This window comes from Eurosta solidaginis, chromosome 4 (genome assembly GCF_040869045.1).
Source record: "Eurosta solidaginis isolate ZX-2024a chromosome 4, ASM4086904v1, whole genome shotgun sequence".
NCBI classification, from domain to species: Eukaryota; Metazoa; Arthropoda; class Insecta; order Diptera; family Tephritidae; genus Eurosta; species Eurosta solidaginis.
In genome coordinates, this window is record NC_090322.1 from 22,468,637 (window position 1) to 22,485,912 (window position 17,276).

Sequence of the window (17,276 nt, forward strand, 5' to 3'; positions counted from 1 at the left end):
TATACATATAAAAAAAAATCCGCTCTTTTTCTGAGTACGCTATGATTCTCAAGTTGAGCCACTGTTTCGAAACAAGTCTTGAGATTTTAGAAATATGCCTAGTTATCAACACGAGCTCTAATGGTAGTCAAGCCCAAATGCTTGTTCGGTATATTCGACGCCATTTCGAACAAACGCAAATAACTGATAGGTTAACTAGAGTTTAACCCTGCCAGATCAACGCTTAAGCTCAGCTTAAATTTCAGTTAAAGTATACTGAAAAACTGCAGAATAAGTTTAAGCGCAGTTTAACTGACAAACTGAGTTGAAATTGTGCTGAAAAACCGGGTCTTAGCCGGACCTAAGCAAAATACGTTTCAGCATACGGCGGGGGTTCTCCCCCAGTTCCTTCCCGTGGAGACGCTCCTGCCTTTTCACTAATGGGAACACTTGTAATTGCGGTGAATAAATAACTACGAATATCGTTCATTCAATAAATGCCTTCTACCAGGTACATATATACTCAGGAGAGTGTGCTGGTCTGGACGATACTTAACGCTGAAAAAACGTATTGTGGCGAATATTATCATTTTCGATACACCACTATGCCGCTAGTAAATAAATGCTGTACAATAATAACAGCAAAGTAGGCAATCACACATACACATATAAACAGCAGCTAAGAGCGAAAAAAATAAAGCAAACACACATACAAGTACACAGCAATAAACAATTGCTGTAAAAAATGTGATTAGTCTAGAATGAATCCGGGATGTGTCGCAAAGGACTATGCGACTATAGTCAGTTCTAATCTCTTTATATGGGTTGGAGTGCTCCCTTTAGTTTGAGCACGTCCCGGGGAGAGACCAATTGTACCTGTTTATGCCTGAACGGGTAGTGTCGGACTGGTCCTCTTTATACTCCTACGGGTACTGTCGGATAGATCCTTTTTGTAATGTTCGAGACTTCCTCTTTGTACCCCTTTGGGTACTGTTCGACACGCTCTCTTTGTACCCCTACGGGTACTGTCGGACAGATCTTTTTTGTATTGTTCGACACTTCCTCTTTGTACCTCAGTGTCCGACAGGCCCTTTTTGTATCCATATGTGTGTAGTGTCGGACATATTCTCTTCGTACCTCTACAGCCACAGTCACACAAGTATTCTTAATTTTTTTCCAATTAGTGTTTTAGAATAATAAAACCAAAAAAAAATATTACGATAACGGAACACTTGGTCCTGGTATTTTGGGTTCGGTATAGAGCCCCGCATTTTTTCTTAAATAAGGTTATTCAATCACATATCGCTCATTTGCTGCAACGTCGTCATAACTAAAAAAACATGACTTTTGAGTTAATAACATACAAACGTATCCAATATCATGATCTATGTTGTATAAAAAAATCTTCGTGATCAGTTAAAAATTTAGCACGTGTTATAAAAATGAAAATATGCTTTTATATGCGCAACATATGGCAGTTATGTAAAATCTTTGAATTGCTCTACTGGAAAATTGTGTTTTTTGAGTTATGACGACGTTGCAGCAAATGAGCGATATAATCTTTTTGTTTTATTCCTTTCGTTGCTGTTTGTTTTTTATTCAATTCAAATGGCTACATAAATTTCAAATTGACTGATGCCAAATATACCCAAAAGGGACTAGAGGGGATCAATTATACCCCAATGTGGACAAAAGAGATCAATCGCTGACCGCTCTCCTTAGGAATTAATCGCACGATTTTTTGCAGAGAACGAATATTAATCAGCCATATACACACATATAACTAGAATACAAACGTGAATGTGTTGTAAATAAAGAACATTTTGCTATTCTGAATATTTGAGTTATTTATTCGACAGTTCAGCGATTCGAACGATAACAGAATTTAAGTGTGTTTACAACGGCTATTTGCCGTTTTGACAAAAAATTTTGGGACTGTCATACTATATTCTTACCTTCTAGGATTAGATTCTAATTGTTTCTCCAATTTAGCCTCTTCTTCCCTTAAGGCTACCAAGTTTCGCTCACGAGTCTCTGCATCATCGCCTTTATGCGTGATTGAGTGTAAACGTCGCTCCGAAGCTGAGGGAAAAGCTAAGGGACAAAACTCACATCTATGAACATTTTTACCCAGGTGCAAACGTAAATGTCGCACCAGTGCATTACGTAGTGGAAATACTCTTTCGCAGTATTTGCATTTGTATGGTTTCTCACCGGTGTGAGTACGCATATGGGTGCGTAAATTTGCGATAAGTGTAAAGCTATTTAGTAAATACAAAATGTAAGGATTAAATACACTTAGACATATATTTTCAGATAGGGTTTCCATTATTATAGCTTACCGCTTTTCACATAAGTCACATTTATGGGGCTTTTCACCAATATGAACGGCCTGTTGATGCCTTTTTAAATCCGTTTTAGATGTAAAATTTTTGCCACAAATATCGCAAAGGTTTTTTTTTGTCCTTTCATAAATTTGTTCGTGCCTGAATAATTAAAAAAAATAAGCGTAAGTTCCAAAAAGTCATGAAATTTTATGTGGAAAGTTTCGAGCCAATGTTTTGGAATTAACAAGAGCTCACTCAGTGTTTGGAATTCAACCATACCACATACAGACATAAGCGCAATAACTTAAAAAGCCAAATCACATCATTTTCTGTAGGTTTCGATCAAGATTTTGATTTGGTGTCCTACTGATAAATCGATTCCTATACACAGTTTGATTTCAGTAGATTCCGGTTTGGATACGGTTTTTTCGTTTTCGGTTAGGTATTCTGTCACGGTTATGTTTACAGTTTCGGTTCCATTTTTAGTTCCGCCTTCTTCGGATCCGGATTCCTGTTCTTTATCTTATATTTCCTTAACTATTCTGTCTTATCCTATCCTTTCTTTTTCTTTCATTTCCTTTCCCTCTTGATTTCATTACTTTCTTTTTTATTTTGTCTTCTTTCTTTGCTTGCCGCGACGATAACCATAAGCTGGGGGTCAATTCTCCAACTGTGAAAAACTGAAAAATGTACACTCATTGAAAACCCATTTGCACACACAATTTACACTTTAAATTTTCAAGCGATTCTGTAAATTATTGTGCACATTATTTTGCTGAATGAGCGCTGAATGTAAAAGTCGTATGCCAGTGAGAAAATAATCATCAAACGCCATGAAAACAAAAATGTCATTCTGCAACAGTGCATATGAGTTTTAAATGTCATAAAAGTGTACACTGGCTGCCAAGAAAACTCACGAAGTTTTTTTGCTCATACGGGCACGCTTTGCACATTTAAGTGCTAGGTGAGGGACGATCAAGTGCAGGTATGTGAGGCGAAGAACACAGGAAGAGAATAACAACACAGCTCATCTTGCTTAATACATACATATTTAACAGTTACCAAGCTATGTGGAAAATAGAGCTGCCGACGCTCTTATTATGTTCAAATAATTAAGCGTTTTGAGATAAACTAGGCTTTACCGGCGGCTTCGCTCGCACTAAAGGCCACAAATATGTAATGCCGCTTTTGTGATTCACAACTCGAACTGAATTTTCAGTTGTAATTTTAAAAGTTGATTCAAATCATAAAAAAAGTAAGTTTTAAAATTAGAAAAATGGTCGCCGTAAATTAAACACACATGCAACACATGCTCCAACAATTTTTGCAGTGTGGATTTAACGATATATGTATGTGAGCTGAAGAATTTTGAAAATTCCTCCATAATTTGAAATTTATAAATGAAAGCAGTTATGGTTATAATAAAACTGGTAAAATTAGTCGATGTTTATGCGATTGGTACCTTTTTTTATTTGTAAACTGATACATTCCTTTCTAGGCTCACGGCAACACTGCTAACAAGTTTGAAAAGGGTTTCGTTTTCCCACGATTGTATACGAAACGTGCATTAGTACGTTTTTCTACTACTACTTCCTCTAATGCTACTACTTTAAAAATACTTTTATGTATATATTGCAAAATGAATCGGCTTGCATATAATTAATTGTGTGTGAAGGCGAAATGATTGTCGATAATGCGCAGCTTAACATAAAGCCGACTTCAATCTATGGTGATTCCGTTTTTCGTATTTCTTGCCTTGTATGTTTTTGTTTTCGTACTATTGCAACACAGTTTGGGAATTGGTTTCCGAGGTTGAGAGAGAATATTTTCATTTCAGTTTTTTAGTGTTTCCGCCATAGATGAATGGATTTGCAACTCTTTGTTTCGAGAGAGCGCTGTCAAAATGCACATTTTTTATAACATTTATCAATGATGCCACTCCAAACAAAAATTAATAGATCTGAATATGGGAATTTTTGACATACATTTCGGCGATTATAGTTTCAATCATTTAATAAAATGATAGTCGTAAAATATTTATTTCTTTAAACTTATTTTACAATAATACGACTAGTTAGAGTTAAATATAAACAAATCTAAGTAAAATTTACATTTTTATTAAATTAATTAGTCAAATATTGTAACGCATTTAACGCGCAGTGAAAACCATATATTCTTTTGAAATTTCAGTAAATCGGACCTATGATATAATAGTTAACATCATTTATTGGATAGGGCTTATCTTACATGTCTGACGTTCCAGGTTCTGTGATCAAAATGGACTAATTGCATTAGGACTTCATATTTACAAAACCTGTTTTTAGTGATAACTTTTGAATGGGAATTAATATTTACCCTCCGCCTTCGAACTAATAATATTTACACTAAAGCAAGTATTTTTATCCTTTTTCGCATAATTTTTGAACACCATTTTACAGTTGTAGGTCAAAGTAAAGTTTACCGAAATTTTTGGCCCGTTTTTCGTTTTAGCTGGCACATTTTTTGTTCTGGCACCCGGTTCAGCTAGCGCGAGGGATTTATCTGTGATTGTTGCCAGCACAAATTTGAGATAAATCCCTCGTGAGTCAGTGAGAATACATATGGCGATTTTTGAATCGGGGCTATTTTTTACAGCTATAGCGATCGCACGGCGGCCACCGTGGTGTGATGGTAGCGTGCTCCGCCTACCACACCGTATACCCTGGGTTCGCACCCCGGGCAAAGCAACATCAAAATTTTAGAAATAAGGTTTTTCAATTAGAAGAAAATTTTTCTAAGCGGGGTCGCCCCTCGGCAGTGTTTGGCAAGCGCTCCGGGTGTATTTCTGCCATGAAAAGCTCTCAGTGAAAACTCATCTGCCTTGCAGATGCCGTTCGGAGTCGGCATAAAACATGTAGGTCCCGTCCGGCCAATTTGTAGGGAAAATCAAGAGGAGCACGACGCAAATTGGAAGAGAAGCTCGGCCTTAGATCTCTTCGGAGGTTATCGCGCCTTATATTTATTTATTTTTTTATAGCGATCGCTTTAATTTATTTTTCATAAGCAAATCTGCAATTTGTATAGGTTGGCAGTTTCCAGTCAGAATACCCGTCATGAGTCTACAATCCTCTCTTTCTAATGATAGAAGCAACTTTGTTAATCTAAGGTTGTAAGACCTATACATAATCTTCGACAATTTACAGCCACGCGCTTGAACCCACGCCTTTTCTGCTTGGTGGATCATGTGCACCTCTCGCCTTCGCTTAACTTCGCCCAGCCTAATTGGGACGTCTACGGAGCAAGCTTCAAGGGATGCGCCCTTTTTAGCTAGTTCATCCGCTTTTTCATTCCCTTCTATTCCCATATGCCCTGAGACCCAATATAGATGTATGCTTCTCCCTGTCCCGATTCTCTCCAGGGACTGCTTACACTCTAACACGCATTTAGATATTGTGCTATGCGAGATTATTGCCTTAATTGCTGCCTGACTGTCAATATAAAAGTTAACACGGCTGCAGCTTAAGATATTCTCTTCCAGGGTTTCCACTACTTTGGAACCATCGGTGTACACATGTATCGCCTCGTACGCCATTTGCGCACCCTTGCGCCAACCGTCCACCTCTATTTTGGCCTTAAGATCTCCCTCGAAGCGCAGATAGGGAATCAGGTAGTCTGTTCGTCTTGTGATTGATGACGCTATACTACTATGGCCATATGGTCGGCGCTCAAGCAGCCGTCGGGGTCGTTTTCAGGGCTCCCGTAATGCTAAGCATCGATAGTCTGCATACCCCCACTAATTTTTTGAGGTATGTTGTTTTTTGTGTGGCTTTCCACCAAACAAGAACTCCATAGTATAGAATAGGGCTTACGATCGCTGTAAAAATCTAATGATTGGGACCTTGTACCTCTTTGTAAACAAGACCATACCCGTCTTCTCCGCATTGACTTTCAACCCGACATTAGATGCCCAGGTATGAATATCCCGAAGCGCCCGATCCACTACTAATAATTGGAAGGCACTTTCCACTTATGACAATTGCAAAGTCATCTTCATAAGCCGTAAGTTTTACGGGTCCCTCATCGAATTGCCTGAGCAGTTGGTTGATGACCAGCGTCCACAGCAGAGGTGATAGCACCCCTCCCTGCGGCGTGCCCTTGTCCACTGATTTCGTGACCTCGTACAATCCCCATAGTGATGTAATCTTTCTGCAATTTAACATGCAGCCGATCCATCTGATTAAGCCAGGATGTACTTTAATGTAATTAAGACCATCCATAATCGCCCATTTTGCAACATTATTGAAAGCCCCGGCAATGTCCAAGAAGACTCCTAGAGCATACTCCTTATATTCCAGGGATATCTCTATGCTTATTACCACCCTATGCAATGCGGTGTCTACCGACTTTCCCTTGGTGTACGCATGCTGTGTTGTGGAGAGCAGCTTTTTTTTCCTCTCAAAGGTTTTGAGCAGAAATTATGTTAAGCTAATGGGTCTATAGTCTTTGGGATACACGTGACCGATCTTCCCCGCCTTTGGTAGAAAAGCTACACGAGCGATAACCTCCGAAGAGATTTTCGGCCGAGCTTCTCTTCCAATTTGCGTCGTGCTCCTTTTAATTTTTCCAAATTGGTGGGACAGGGCCTACTTGTTTTATGCCGACTCCGAAGGGTATCTTCAAGGCAGATGAGTTTTAACCGAGAGCTTTTCATGGCAGAAAAACACTCGGAGTGCTTGCCAAAAACTGCCGAGGGGCGACCCCGCTTAGAAAAATTGTCTTCTAATTGAAAAACTTGTTTCTAAAATTTTGATGTTGCTTTTCCCGGGGCGTGAACCCAGGATCTTCGGTGTGGATGGCGGAGCACGCTACCATCATACCACGGCAGCGAGTTTACTTTCTATGATTTCGATGAAAACTTCAAGTCGTATTTTGTCTGCCATACAAATTGTTTGCAGGTCACTTAGCAGGTTTACACCCTAAGATCCATTTACAGAAAGACAAGTAAGCTTTTTAGCTCAAGTTAGCTCCTCATGTGGGGATAAATTTAAAATTTAGTCATAGTTAAATTAAAATTGGTTCTAAAGTTAGTTGCAGGCTTTTGACCTAACTTCCTATAAGCTACCTTGCAAAAAAGATACAACTAAAGTTAGAACCTAATTTATTTTGACTATAATTATGGGCCATGAAGAATTTCAAAATTAACTCAGGGCCCGTATCGTGTTATACGATCACGGATAAAAAACCAATTTCACTCAAATGATAAATATGAACGTGTTAAGCTGATAATACATTATGAATCTAATAAGTACTTGCAACCTATATTTTACGTATTACCTCAATCCGGTGCTGTTGTAATTTAAAAAATTTAATGCGATCACGGATCGTATAACAGGATACGGTCCCAGAGTTAATTTGAAAATATATGATATGAACCCAAATTGTATATCAAAGTGGTACAAGTTATTTTGATGGCATGGTATATTCTTACTCCGTTGCTTTCTTTTCCAATTGTTGCTTTTTCAATTTATCCTCTTCTTCCCTTAAAGCCCTCATATTTTCCTCACGCGTCTCTGGATCTTCCCCTATATGCGTAGTTAAGTGTAAACGTCGCACCGAACTTGAAGGAAAAGTCAAGGGGCAAAACTCACATCTGTGAAAATTAACACCCAGATGAGTACGTAAATGTTTGACCATATGACTTTTTGAATGGAATGCTCGTTGGCAATATTTGCATTTGAATGGTCTTTCGCCGGTATGAGTACGCATATGACGACGCAAATGACCTATAGAAGCATAGCTATGGAATAGTGACAGAATAAAAAGTTTGATAAAATTTAGATAAGTGAGTGCAAGGTTTTTATGAAAACTTACTGCTTTTCACAAAAGTCACATTTATTTGGTATTTCGGGTCGTTTCATAGTTGTATGTATCAATTTGTGTTTGGACAGGATTTCACTGCAACGGAATTTTAGCGGACAATGGGGACACTCGTACGGCTTAGCTCCATCGTGACGGAGGAGACGATGCCTTCTTAGATTGCTGCGTATTATAAACACATGAATAAAAAGTGAAAAAATGTATTAGCAAAATTTATATACACATTTTAAAAAATAAAGTCGCTAAATAAGTATTTAATGCAATAACTCGCTCAGAAAGCTCCGATTTGAGAAGGTTTTTTGCATTTTAAAGTATAGATTGATGTGATGCTTATTTTTAATGTAATGTAGTGAAAAATCATAAACTGGTTGTTTACACAGCTATAAATAAATTAAATAATTTAAAAAGAAGTAAGGAAGGCTAAGTTCGGGTGTAACCGAACATTACATACTCAGCTGAGAGCTTTGGAGACAAAATAAGGGAAAATCAGCATTTAGGAAAATGAACCTAGGGTAACCCTGGAATGTGTTTGTATGACATGGGTTTCAAATGGAAGGTATTAAAGAGTATTTTAAAAGGGAGTGGGCCATAGTTCTATATGTGGACGCCTTTCCGAGATATCGCCATAAAGGTGGACTAGGGGTGACTAGAATGCGTTTGTACGATATGGGTATAAAATTAAAGGTACTAATGAGGGTTTTAAAAGGGAGTAGCCCATAGTTGTATATGTGAAGGCGTTTTCGAGATATCGACCAAATTGTGGACCAGGGTGACCCAGAACATCATCTGTCGGGTACCGCTAATTTATTTATATATGTAATAACACGAACCACCGTGGTGAGCTCCGCCTCCAAATCGAATGCCCTGGGTTCGCACCCCGGGCAAAGCAACATCAAAATTTTAGAAATAAGGTTTTTCAATTAGAAGAAAATTTTTCTAAGCGGTAAGCACTCCAAGTGTATTTCTGCCATGAAAAGGTATCAGTGAAAACTCATCTGCCTTGCAGTTGCCGTTCGGGGTCGGCATAAAACATGTAGGTCCCGTCCGGCCAATTTTTAGGGAAAATCAAGAGGAGCACGACGCAAAATGGAAGAAAAGCTCGGCCTAAAATCCCTTAGGAGGTTATCGCGCCTTCCATTTATTTACAACTTGTTTTGTTCATTTGACTATTAAAACGGTCAATTACGAATCAACGATTTGTGCGCAGTTGATTCAACATCTTGTTGCGATGGATAAAAATTGACATAAATTTCGGTTGAATTGACCCGTATTTCGGTTGATTTTACCAGTCTTTTTCTTTCAGTGTAGTCATCACACTCCACATCAATCTAGGGCATAGATCAGACAATTAAATAAAAGGGTTGGACGCGTCAAATTTCTATTGATTGTCATATATAAGACCAACTGAACCTTAATAAGGTTATGCTACGCCTCACATTTTTAGAAATTTCAAGCGCCCAATACTTTTATTTAATTGTAGCGTGCTCCGCCTACCACACCGAAGACACTGGGTTCACACCCCGAACAAAGCAACATCAAACTTTTAGAAACGCGTTTTTTCAATTAGAAGACAATTTTTCTAAGCGGGGTTGACCCTCGGCAATGTTTGGCAAGCACTTCGAGTGTATTTCTGCCATGAAAAGGTCTCAGTGAAAACTCATCTGCCTGGCAGACGCCGGTCGGAGTCGGCATAAAACAAGTAGGTCCCGTCCCGCCAATTTGTAAGAAAAATTAAAAGGAGCACGACGCAAATTGGAAGATAAGCTCTGCCTTAAATCTCTTCGGAGGTTATCGCGCCTTTCATTTATTTCTTTATTTATTTATAAGTATTGGTTTCAATAAAACCGTTTAACTTACAAATTTCTTTTAAATTATTTTATTGACTATCATATCCGAAACACAACCAAGAATATGTATTTTGTATGGCAAAGTGAGTTCAATAAGGGCTTTAATATAGAAAACTTGACTAATTAACTCATTAATGCTCTGTGCGAAATTGGTATTAAACGTTTTTTGCCTTTCAGGTAAACCTACGAACAAGAAACTCAAATCAGTTGTGTACTAACGGCTTAGAGCTTAAACTTAAATGACATAAAAAAGGTAAAAATCTTATTTTATAAGTATTTATGTATGTAGATATACAATATTCAAACATTCATAACTCAGTTTCAAGTCCTCGAACTCCAAAGTATTTTGATGTCACTTATACCGGACTGTATGTAATATTTGTTCCAAATATGAGCCAAATCAGACCACAGATACGATTTTTTTGAATATCTCGATCCTTGCCCACCTTTCGGAGTTTTTTTCTTATTATTGCATTGTCATCGGGTTCTGAACTATATTCCAAGTTTCAAGCTTATCCGGAAGTTACTTAAATTTCAATTACACAATTCGTGCCGGCCAGCCAGCCGGCCGGCCTGTCAAGTCAAGCTAAATAAAACCGCTTAAAAAAAGCGTTGGACGCGTCAAATTTCTATTGATAGTCATAAGTAAGACCAACTGAAGCTTAATCAGGTAATGCCACGCCTCAAATTTTTAGAAATTTCACGCGCCCAACGCTTTTATTTAATTGTCTGATCAACGCCCTAGATTGATGGGAAGTGCGATGACTACACTGAAAGAAATGGTGTTAGTAAAATCAACAAATCGGTTCTGTTGTTCTTGACTTAACGGAGATTCGGTGAAATTGATCGAATTATGGTTAATTTGACCGAGTTCTTTGTCAAGCGAACAAATTAGTTTAGTCATTTCAACAGAAGAGAAATTGTCGCTCTTAAGTAAACAAAATTCTGTAAAATTGACAGATTCCTAATCAATCTAACTGATTTTTTTGTTAACACAACTGATCTCACTGGTGATTTCAACAGCGATCAATAGTCAATACATGAGCAAATTTCAAAGAGAATTTTACGCTCACTGCGCTCTCTACTTTTTACTTATGTATGCTGTGTACTATATGTATGCACATATTTACGTATGTATATGGCGCCCGCCGTGGTGCGATGGTAGCGTGCTCCGCCTACCACACCGAAGACCCTGGGATCACACCCAGGGCAAAGCAACATAAAAATTTCAGAAACAAGTTTTTTAATTAGAAGAAAATTATCCTAAGCGGGGTCGCCCCTCGGCACTGTTCGGCAAGCACTCCGAGTGTATTTCTGCCATGAAAAGATCTCAGTGAAAACTCATCTGCCTTGCAAATGCCGCAACATAGGTATTTTCGTACAGAGCTGTCGCAACAACTTTTTTTGCTCATTTGACTACTAATTACTTGATTTTACCAGCCTTTTTCTTTCAGTGTAGTACCAAGGACCTACCTATATACTTTCAAGCTTTCAGTATTAATATTACTTAATGTAAGTATTGTTTTCAATAAAACCGTTTAACTTAAAAATGTTTTTTAATAATTTTGATTTCAAGTTTTTAGTCTTCATTGCCTATTATTTCGCATTCTATTTAGTTCATTTAGTGACTCATTTTTACAAGGACTCTTTGCTGACAATTTGTTACGATCTAAGTCCTCGAACTCCAAAGTATTTTCATGTCACTTATACCGGACTGTATGTAATATTTGTTCCAAATATGAGCCAAATTGGACCACAAATACGATATATTTTTTGAAATATTTCGATCCAAGCGCCACCTATTGGATTTTTTTTTTTATTTTGCATTGCCATCGGGTTCTGAACTATATTCCAAGTTACAAGCTTGTAGCTTATCGGGAAGTTACTTAAGTTTCAATTACAAAATTTGTGCCGGCCGGCCTGTCAAGTCAAGCTAAATAAAACCGCTTGAAAACGAATCAATCGCTTGCAATATTATTTGAATATTTTACTTTCGTTCTGCGTCAAACAGATATTTTATTCCTTTCTAATTTAACCCAAATTGTTTAGACAAAAAAGTAATTTAAAACAAAGGCAGTTTGTGCGTTTGATCGCAGTGAACCAAACTATCAAACACGCGCTCAGCGCTATATAGTGGAATAGTTTAACATTCAAATGGTACAAAAGGCCAGCATTCGATACTATTACTATCTATATATGAAAGTATGTTGGCATTTTCATTCCATTTCGTTTTGATTTCGGATTTATGCAACAAAACCGATTAAAGCCGAATAAATTTTTTGAAATACATTGTCTGATTACACTGAAAACGGCGGTGGTCCAATAAAGTAAAGCTGATTGATTACACTGAACGTGAAAAATATGTTAATAATTACAAAAAATTAAACGATGAATAAATTATTTTAACTAATATAATTGGTTACTTATTTATATTTAAGTTTTTATTGACAAAAAGCCCGCCTGCTAAAAATAGAATTAGGTTTAATCTAGCGACTGCGGCATTCGCTATTGATGCTGTTGTGTTAACAGTGCTTCGCCCCATTCAATGGCTGCGACCACTCACAAATTGCCATCAAAGTTCTCTTACGGAAGTCCAAGGAAACTAGCAGTTTCAATAGAGGTAAACCAAAGGGAAGTTGGTGTTGAAGAGATAGTGTTGGTGCCATGGGATTACACATCGCATGCAGGTTCTATGTACCGGAGGGATTAGAGCCTTTTTTTCGTTCAAGGGCTGTAACCCCATTTAATTTGTTGCGTGTTAACAAGAGTAAATATAATTTGACAGATGTCAGATAAGACCTTTACTCTACTCTGCCCGCTTTATAGGAGACATTGGTGTTAGGGCTCAGTCGAACTCAATAGCGCCCGACCATTGGTTGAGCGGTTTAGGTGCCAAAAATACAGGATTCACACCTCTAGACCTGTAAAGCAGAGCAAAGAGGGAAGACTTAGTGTTGGAAAACCATGGACGAAAAAGCTGCAATGCTGAAAAGGAAGGGCAATAGTGGTTTAAGCAGAAGAGACAAAAAGGTTAATAAACTTAAGATAGTTAGGGAGCTTAGAGTATAACTGAGGTAGGTATGCCTGTCGTAAGAGCCTACAAAAATACTTAAATGATTCGGGGAGTATCCTTATCGCAATGTCGAGTCTGTTTCGTATGTAAGCAAATGTAAATATGTTTATCTTTACCTTTGAGATGAGTATAATTTCCTACACTCTGGACACGAGTATGGCCGTTCGCCTGTATGTTTACGTCCATGGACCTTTAGCAGATAGGAATCTCTGAAACCTGTTAAGTATTGGCGTACAATTTAATTACGGTACAACTTAATATTCTGTTATAAAATATTACCCTTGTTGCAGACATTGCATACGTGTTTACTGTAGGCTCGATGACGCTTCATATGTTTTTCTAAATAGTCAAGCTCCTTAAAAGATTTATTGCATAGGTGACAGTTATGTTTCGTAGAGCTGTTAGAAGTCATATAAACGGCCGACAATTAAAATGGATTTATTTTAAGAGTGAATAAAAAATTGCAAGCATATCCGAAGAAGCTAGATACAAAAAAACTTCAGTAAATATGGGCGACTCTTGAAAGTCCGAATTTTACTCAAATTTATTTTGCACTTCGTTTTTGCAGATATTTATTTATTTATTAGTCTATAAATTGAACAATTAATCAGGTTAAATATAATTACGGATTAAATGCACAGAAGCATACAAAGTGGAGGAAATTTATACTATGGATTATATATCGATGGCTTGAGCAAAGGTGCAAGTCCGTTTTTGTGAATTTTTCAAGGGAGACAAAAAACCTACATTTTTTACTGTTAATAATTTTTGAATCCAAAAATGCAGATTTCTTCTTCAATTTGTTTTGTTTAATTTCAATGCATTGGTTGAAAATGTCTAGATGGTCTTAAGGGAACATTAAATAAATTGGGCTGCTTCCACTCAGCAGTCGATAAGTACACTGAAAGAAATGGTGCTAGTAAAATCGATTCGGTGCAATTGATCGAATTATGGTTAATTCGACCGAGTTCTTTGTCAAACAAACAAATTAGTTTAGTAATTTCAACAGAAGAGAAATTATCGCTCTTAAGTTAACAAAATTCTGTAAAATTGACAGATTCCTAATCAATTTAATTTTTCTGTTAACACAACTGATCTTACAGGTCATTTCAATGGCGATCAACTGTCAATACATAAGCAAATTTCAAAGAGAATTTTACGCTCACTGCGCTTTCTACTTTGTACTTATGACGATGGTGCCACTTGTTAAAAAAAAACACCAAAACAAGAAAACCTTCAAATCGAAAAAACACACAAAATGGGAAAACAACAAAAAACTAGTTTTTCAGTTGTCAATACAAAACGAAAAAACTCTTTTGAATTTGCTGTGCAAAAAATTATGAAATACCGGGACACCTATTTATCGGGTACAATTTTTCAACGCCTCGTCCAAGCGAAATGCAAAATTCCGCCCTCTTGTTGCAAAAGTTTTGCTTGAACGAACAGGATTTTTTCAAAGTTAGTAACATTTTGTTCAAGTTTTTATGAATTTTCATTCACGCGAACGAATCTAATAATAAAAAAAACATCCTTTTTAATGTTGATGTTTCCAACAAAATAAAAGTTTGAGTTGTTTCGGAATCGTTTCAACTTAAAGTGTTACGAAAGTTAAACTTGGCGAATTACAAGTAAAGTTACTCCAGTGGTGGATTACCTTCCTACGATTTGATTCTTTACTTTTCTATAACTTACAAGCTCTCTTTTTAAAATGTTACGTCAAAAATTTATACTACAAGTTTTGTTCGAAACAACAAAGTGTGGCAACTACATGCGAGTGAAGAAATTGAGAATGAGCTGAGCTGGAACTGAAAGAATTGAGTATCAGTTTTGTGACTACTATTTTCATTTCTATATTCATATGTATGTGTAGTGACTACCCAAAATAAAATAATATAGAATAATAAACATAATATTCTATATATCGTTAGCTTAATTTGAAAATATGCTAAGTCACTTGTTTTGAAAAATCGTATTTTAATGCTGTTTTAAAACTGAATTCAAATTACATCGATCACAAAAAAAAAAAAAAATATTTAAATTTATACTTTTTACGTGCTGTGGGCAATGATGTGTAAATGTGCTAAGTCGTCAGCTGTTAAAAAAAATGTGCTAAGTCAACCTGTCAATAATATCAATCTGAATTACTAGTCATTACTTTGTGCGCGCATTTTATTTGATTTAATTCATTCAGCCTAAAAGTACATGCTTTGTTGTTGTTGTTGTATTAACGATAAGACACTCCCCGAAGGCTTTGGGGAGTGTTACCGATGTTGATGGCCCTTTCCGGGATATAGATCCGGTAACAAAGCACTATTAAGGTACTACTAGCTCGACCATCTCGGGAACGATTTATATGACCACATTCAATCTTCTAGGCCATCCCGCCCTGTTGTTGTTGTTGTTGTAGCGATTAGGTTACTCCCCGAAGGCTTTGGGGAGTGTTATCGATCTGATGGTCCTCTGTCGGATACAGATCCGATACGCTCCGGTAACACAGCACCATTAAGGTGCTGGCCCGAACATCTCGCGAACGATTTATATGGCCACATTAAACCTTCAGGCCATCCCTCCCTCCCCACCCCCAAGTTCCATGAGGAGCTTGGGGTCGCCAGAGCCTGGTCTGTTAGTGAAACGGGATTCGCCGCTCGAAGGTGAGGTTGACAATTGGGTTGGAGAAGCTATATATTGCGCTACACAACCCCTTGAATCCCGCCCTCCCCACCCCTAGTTCCATGAGGAACTTGGGGTCGCCAGAGCCTCGGCTGTCAATGAAACAGGATTCGCCACGGTTAGGTGCGTTGACAATTGGGTCGGAGAAGCTATATATTGTGCCGGCAACCCCTTGAGAGGGTAGCGAACACAACCCCTTGAAATTGGATTAACCCAATTGAGACATGCTTTTGGTGTATGATAAATGCTTTGCGCTGACTATAATCTACTTCAATTCTTGTATCTCGACAACTACATGCTTTCTTATAGACTAGTTAAAAATAGAAAACAATTCAAGCTTAAACTTATATAAGCTGTTATTAAAATTTATAACACTACTGAATCGATTTGCTAGATGTATAGTCCTAGTTATAACTAGGTTCATTCATAGCATAATTCGTTTTATGAGTTATTTTGATAAATAATCTATTATGCCGAAGATCACGCAGTGGAATATACGGAATGAACAAATTATATAAATCAGAGCAATTCGTGCTAAAGTTTATTACATTATAGGCAAGCATGAGTGAGATAAAAGTTCTTCTGTCATGCAAAGCCTGAAGACCAAGCAATTTGTGACTGCTGGTATATGATGGGCGGCCGTCTGGCCAATGAAGCATACGTAAAGCAATTTTTGTAAACAGTTTTTGAATTTTCTCAATTTTATATGAGTTAGATTCATAAAAAGGATTCCATATTATTGAGCAATATTCAATACCACTTCTGACCAAGGATATATAAAGTGCCCTCAACGTCATAGGGTCCTTAAAGTCACTGGTGTTACGTCTACTGAACCCAACCATGACAACAAATTTTGAAACAACGAAATCAATGTGACTAGAAAAAGAGTTTGGAGTGAAAAATTACATCCAATTCTTTACTCTCTTGACAACGATTAAGAGATTTAGCATTTAGTTTGTAGACAAAGTATGTGGCAGTTGTCTTTATGGAATAAGACACTAAGACACAACACAGCATTTGTTTGAATTTAAGTTATTGTCTGCGCACCATCCGACAAAAGAGTCCAGATTAGAACCGTTAGAAATAAAATAAATAAATAAATGTAAGGTGCGATAACCTCCGAAGAGATTTTAGGCCGAGCTTCTCTTCCATTTACGTCGTGCTCCTTTTTTTTAATTTTTCCTACAAATTGGCGGGACGGGACCTACTTTTTTTATGCCGACTCCGAACGGCATCTGCGAGGCAGATGAGTTTTCACTGAGAGCTTTTCATGGCAGAAACACATTCGGAGTGCTTGCCAAACACTGCGGAAGGGCGACCCCGCTTAGAAAAGTTATCTTCTAATTGAAAAACCTTATTTCTAAAATTATGATGTTGCTTTGCCCGGGGTGTGAACCCAGGGCATTCGGTGTGGTAGGCGGAGCACGCTACCATCACACCACGGTGGCCGCCAATAGTTAGAAATAATTTGACAAATAAATCGTATTTTTTTATAAATATATGGTTTTAGTGTTATATTTCATT

General features: G+C 37.4%; 1 protein-coding gene across 1 annotated transcript in view; it reads right to left on the reverse strand.

The window, feature by feature from the left end:
• LOC137248430 (zinc finger protein 91-like) overlaps positions 1 to 17,276 on the reverse strand; it is a 92,134-nt gene that overhangs the window by 21,065 nt on the left and 53,793 nt on the right. Inside the window, exons 9-14 of the mRNA XM_067779368.1 lie at positions 13,362 to 13,480; positions 13,199 to 13,298; positions 8,157 to 8,324; positions 7,774 to 8,082; positions 2,322 to 2,465; positions 1,935 to 2,240 (exon numbers count right to left, since the gene is read on the reverse strand). Coding sequence (XP_067635469.1) covers positions 1,935 to 2,240; positions 2,322 to 2,465; positions 7,774 to 8,082; positions 8,157 to 8,324; positions 13,199 to 13,298; positions 13,362 to 13,480 — 1,146 coding nt within the window. The remainder of the gene's footprint in view (positions 1 to 1,934; positions 2,241 to 2,321; positions 2,466 to 7,773; positions 8,083 to 8,156; positions 8,325 to 13,198; positions 13,299 to 13,361; positions 13,481 to 17,276) is intronic.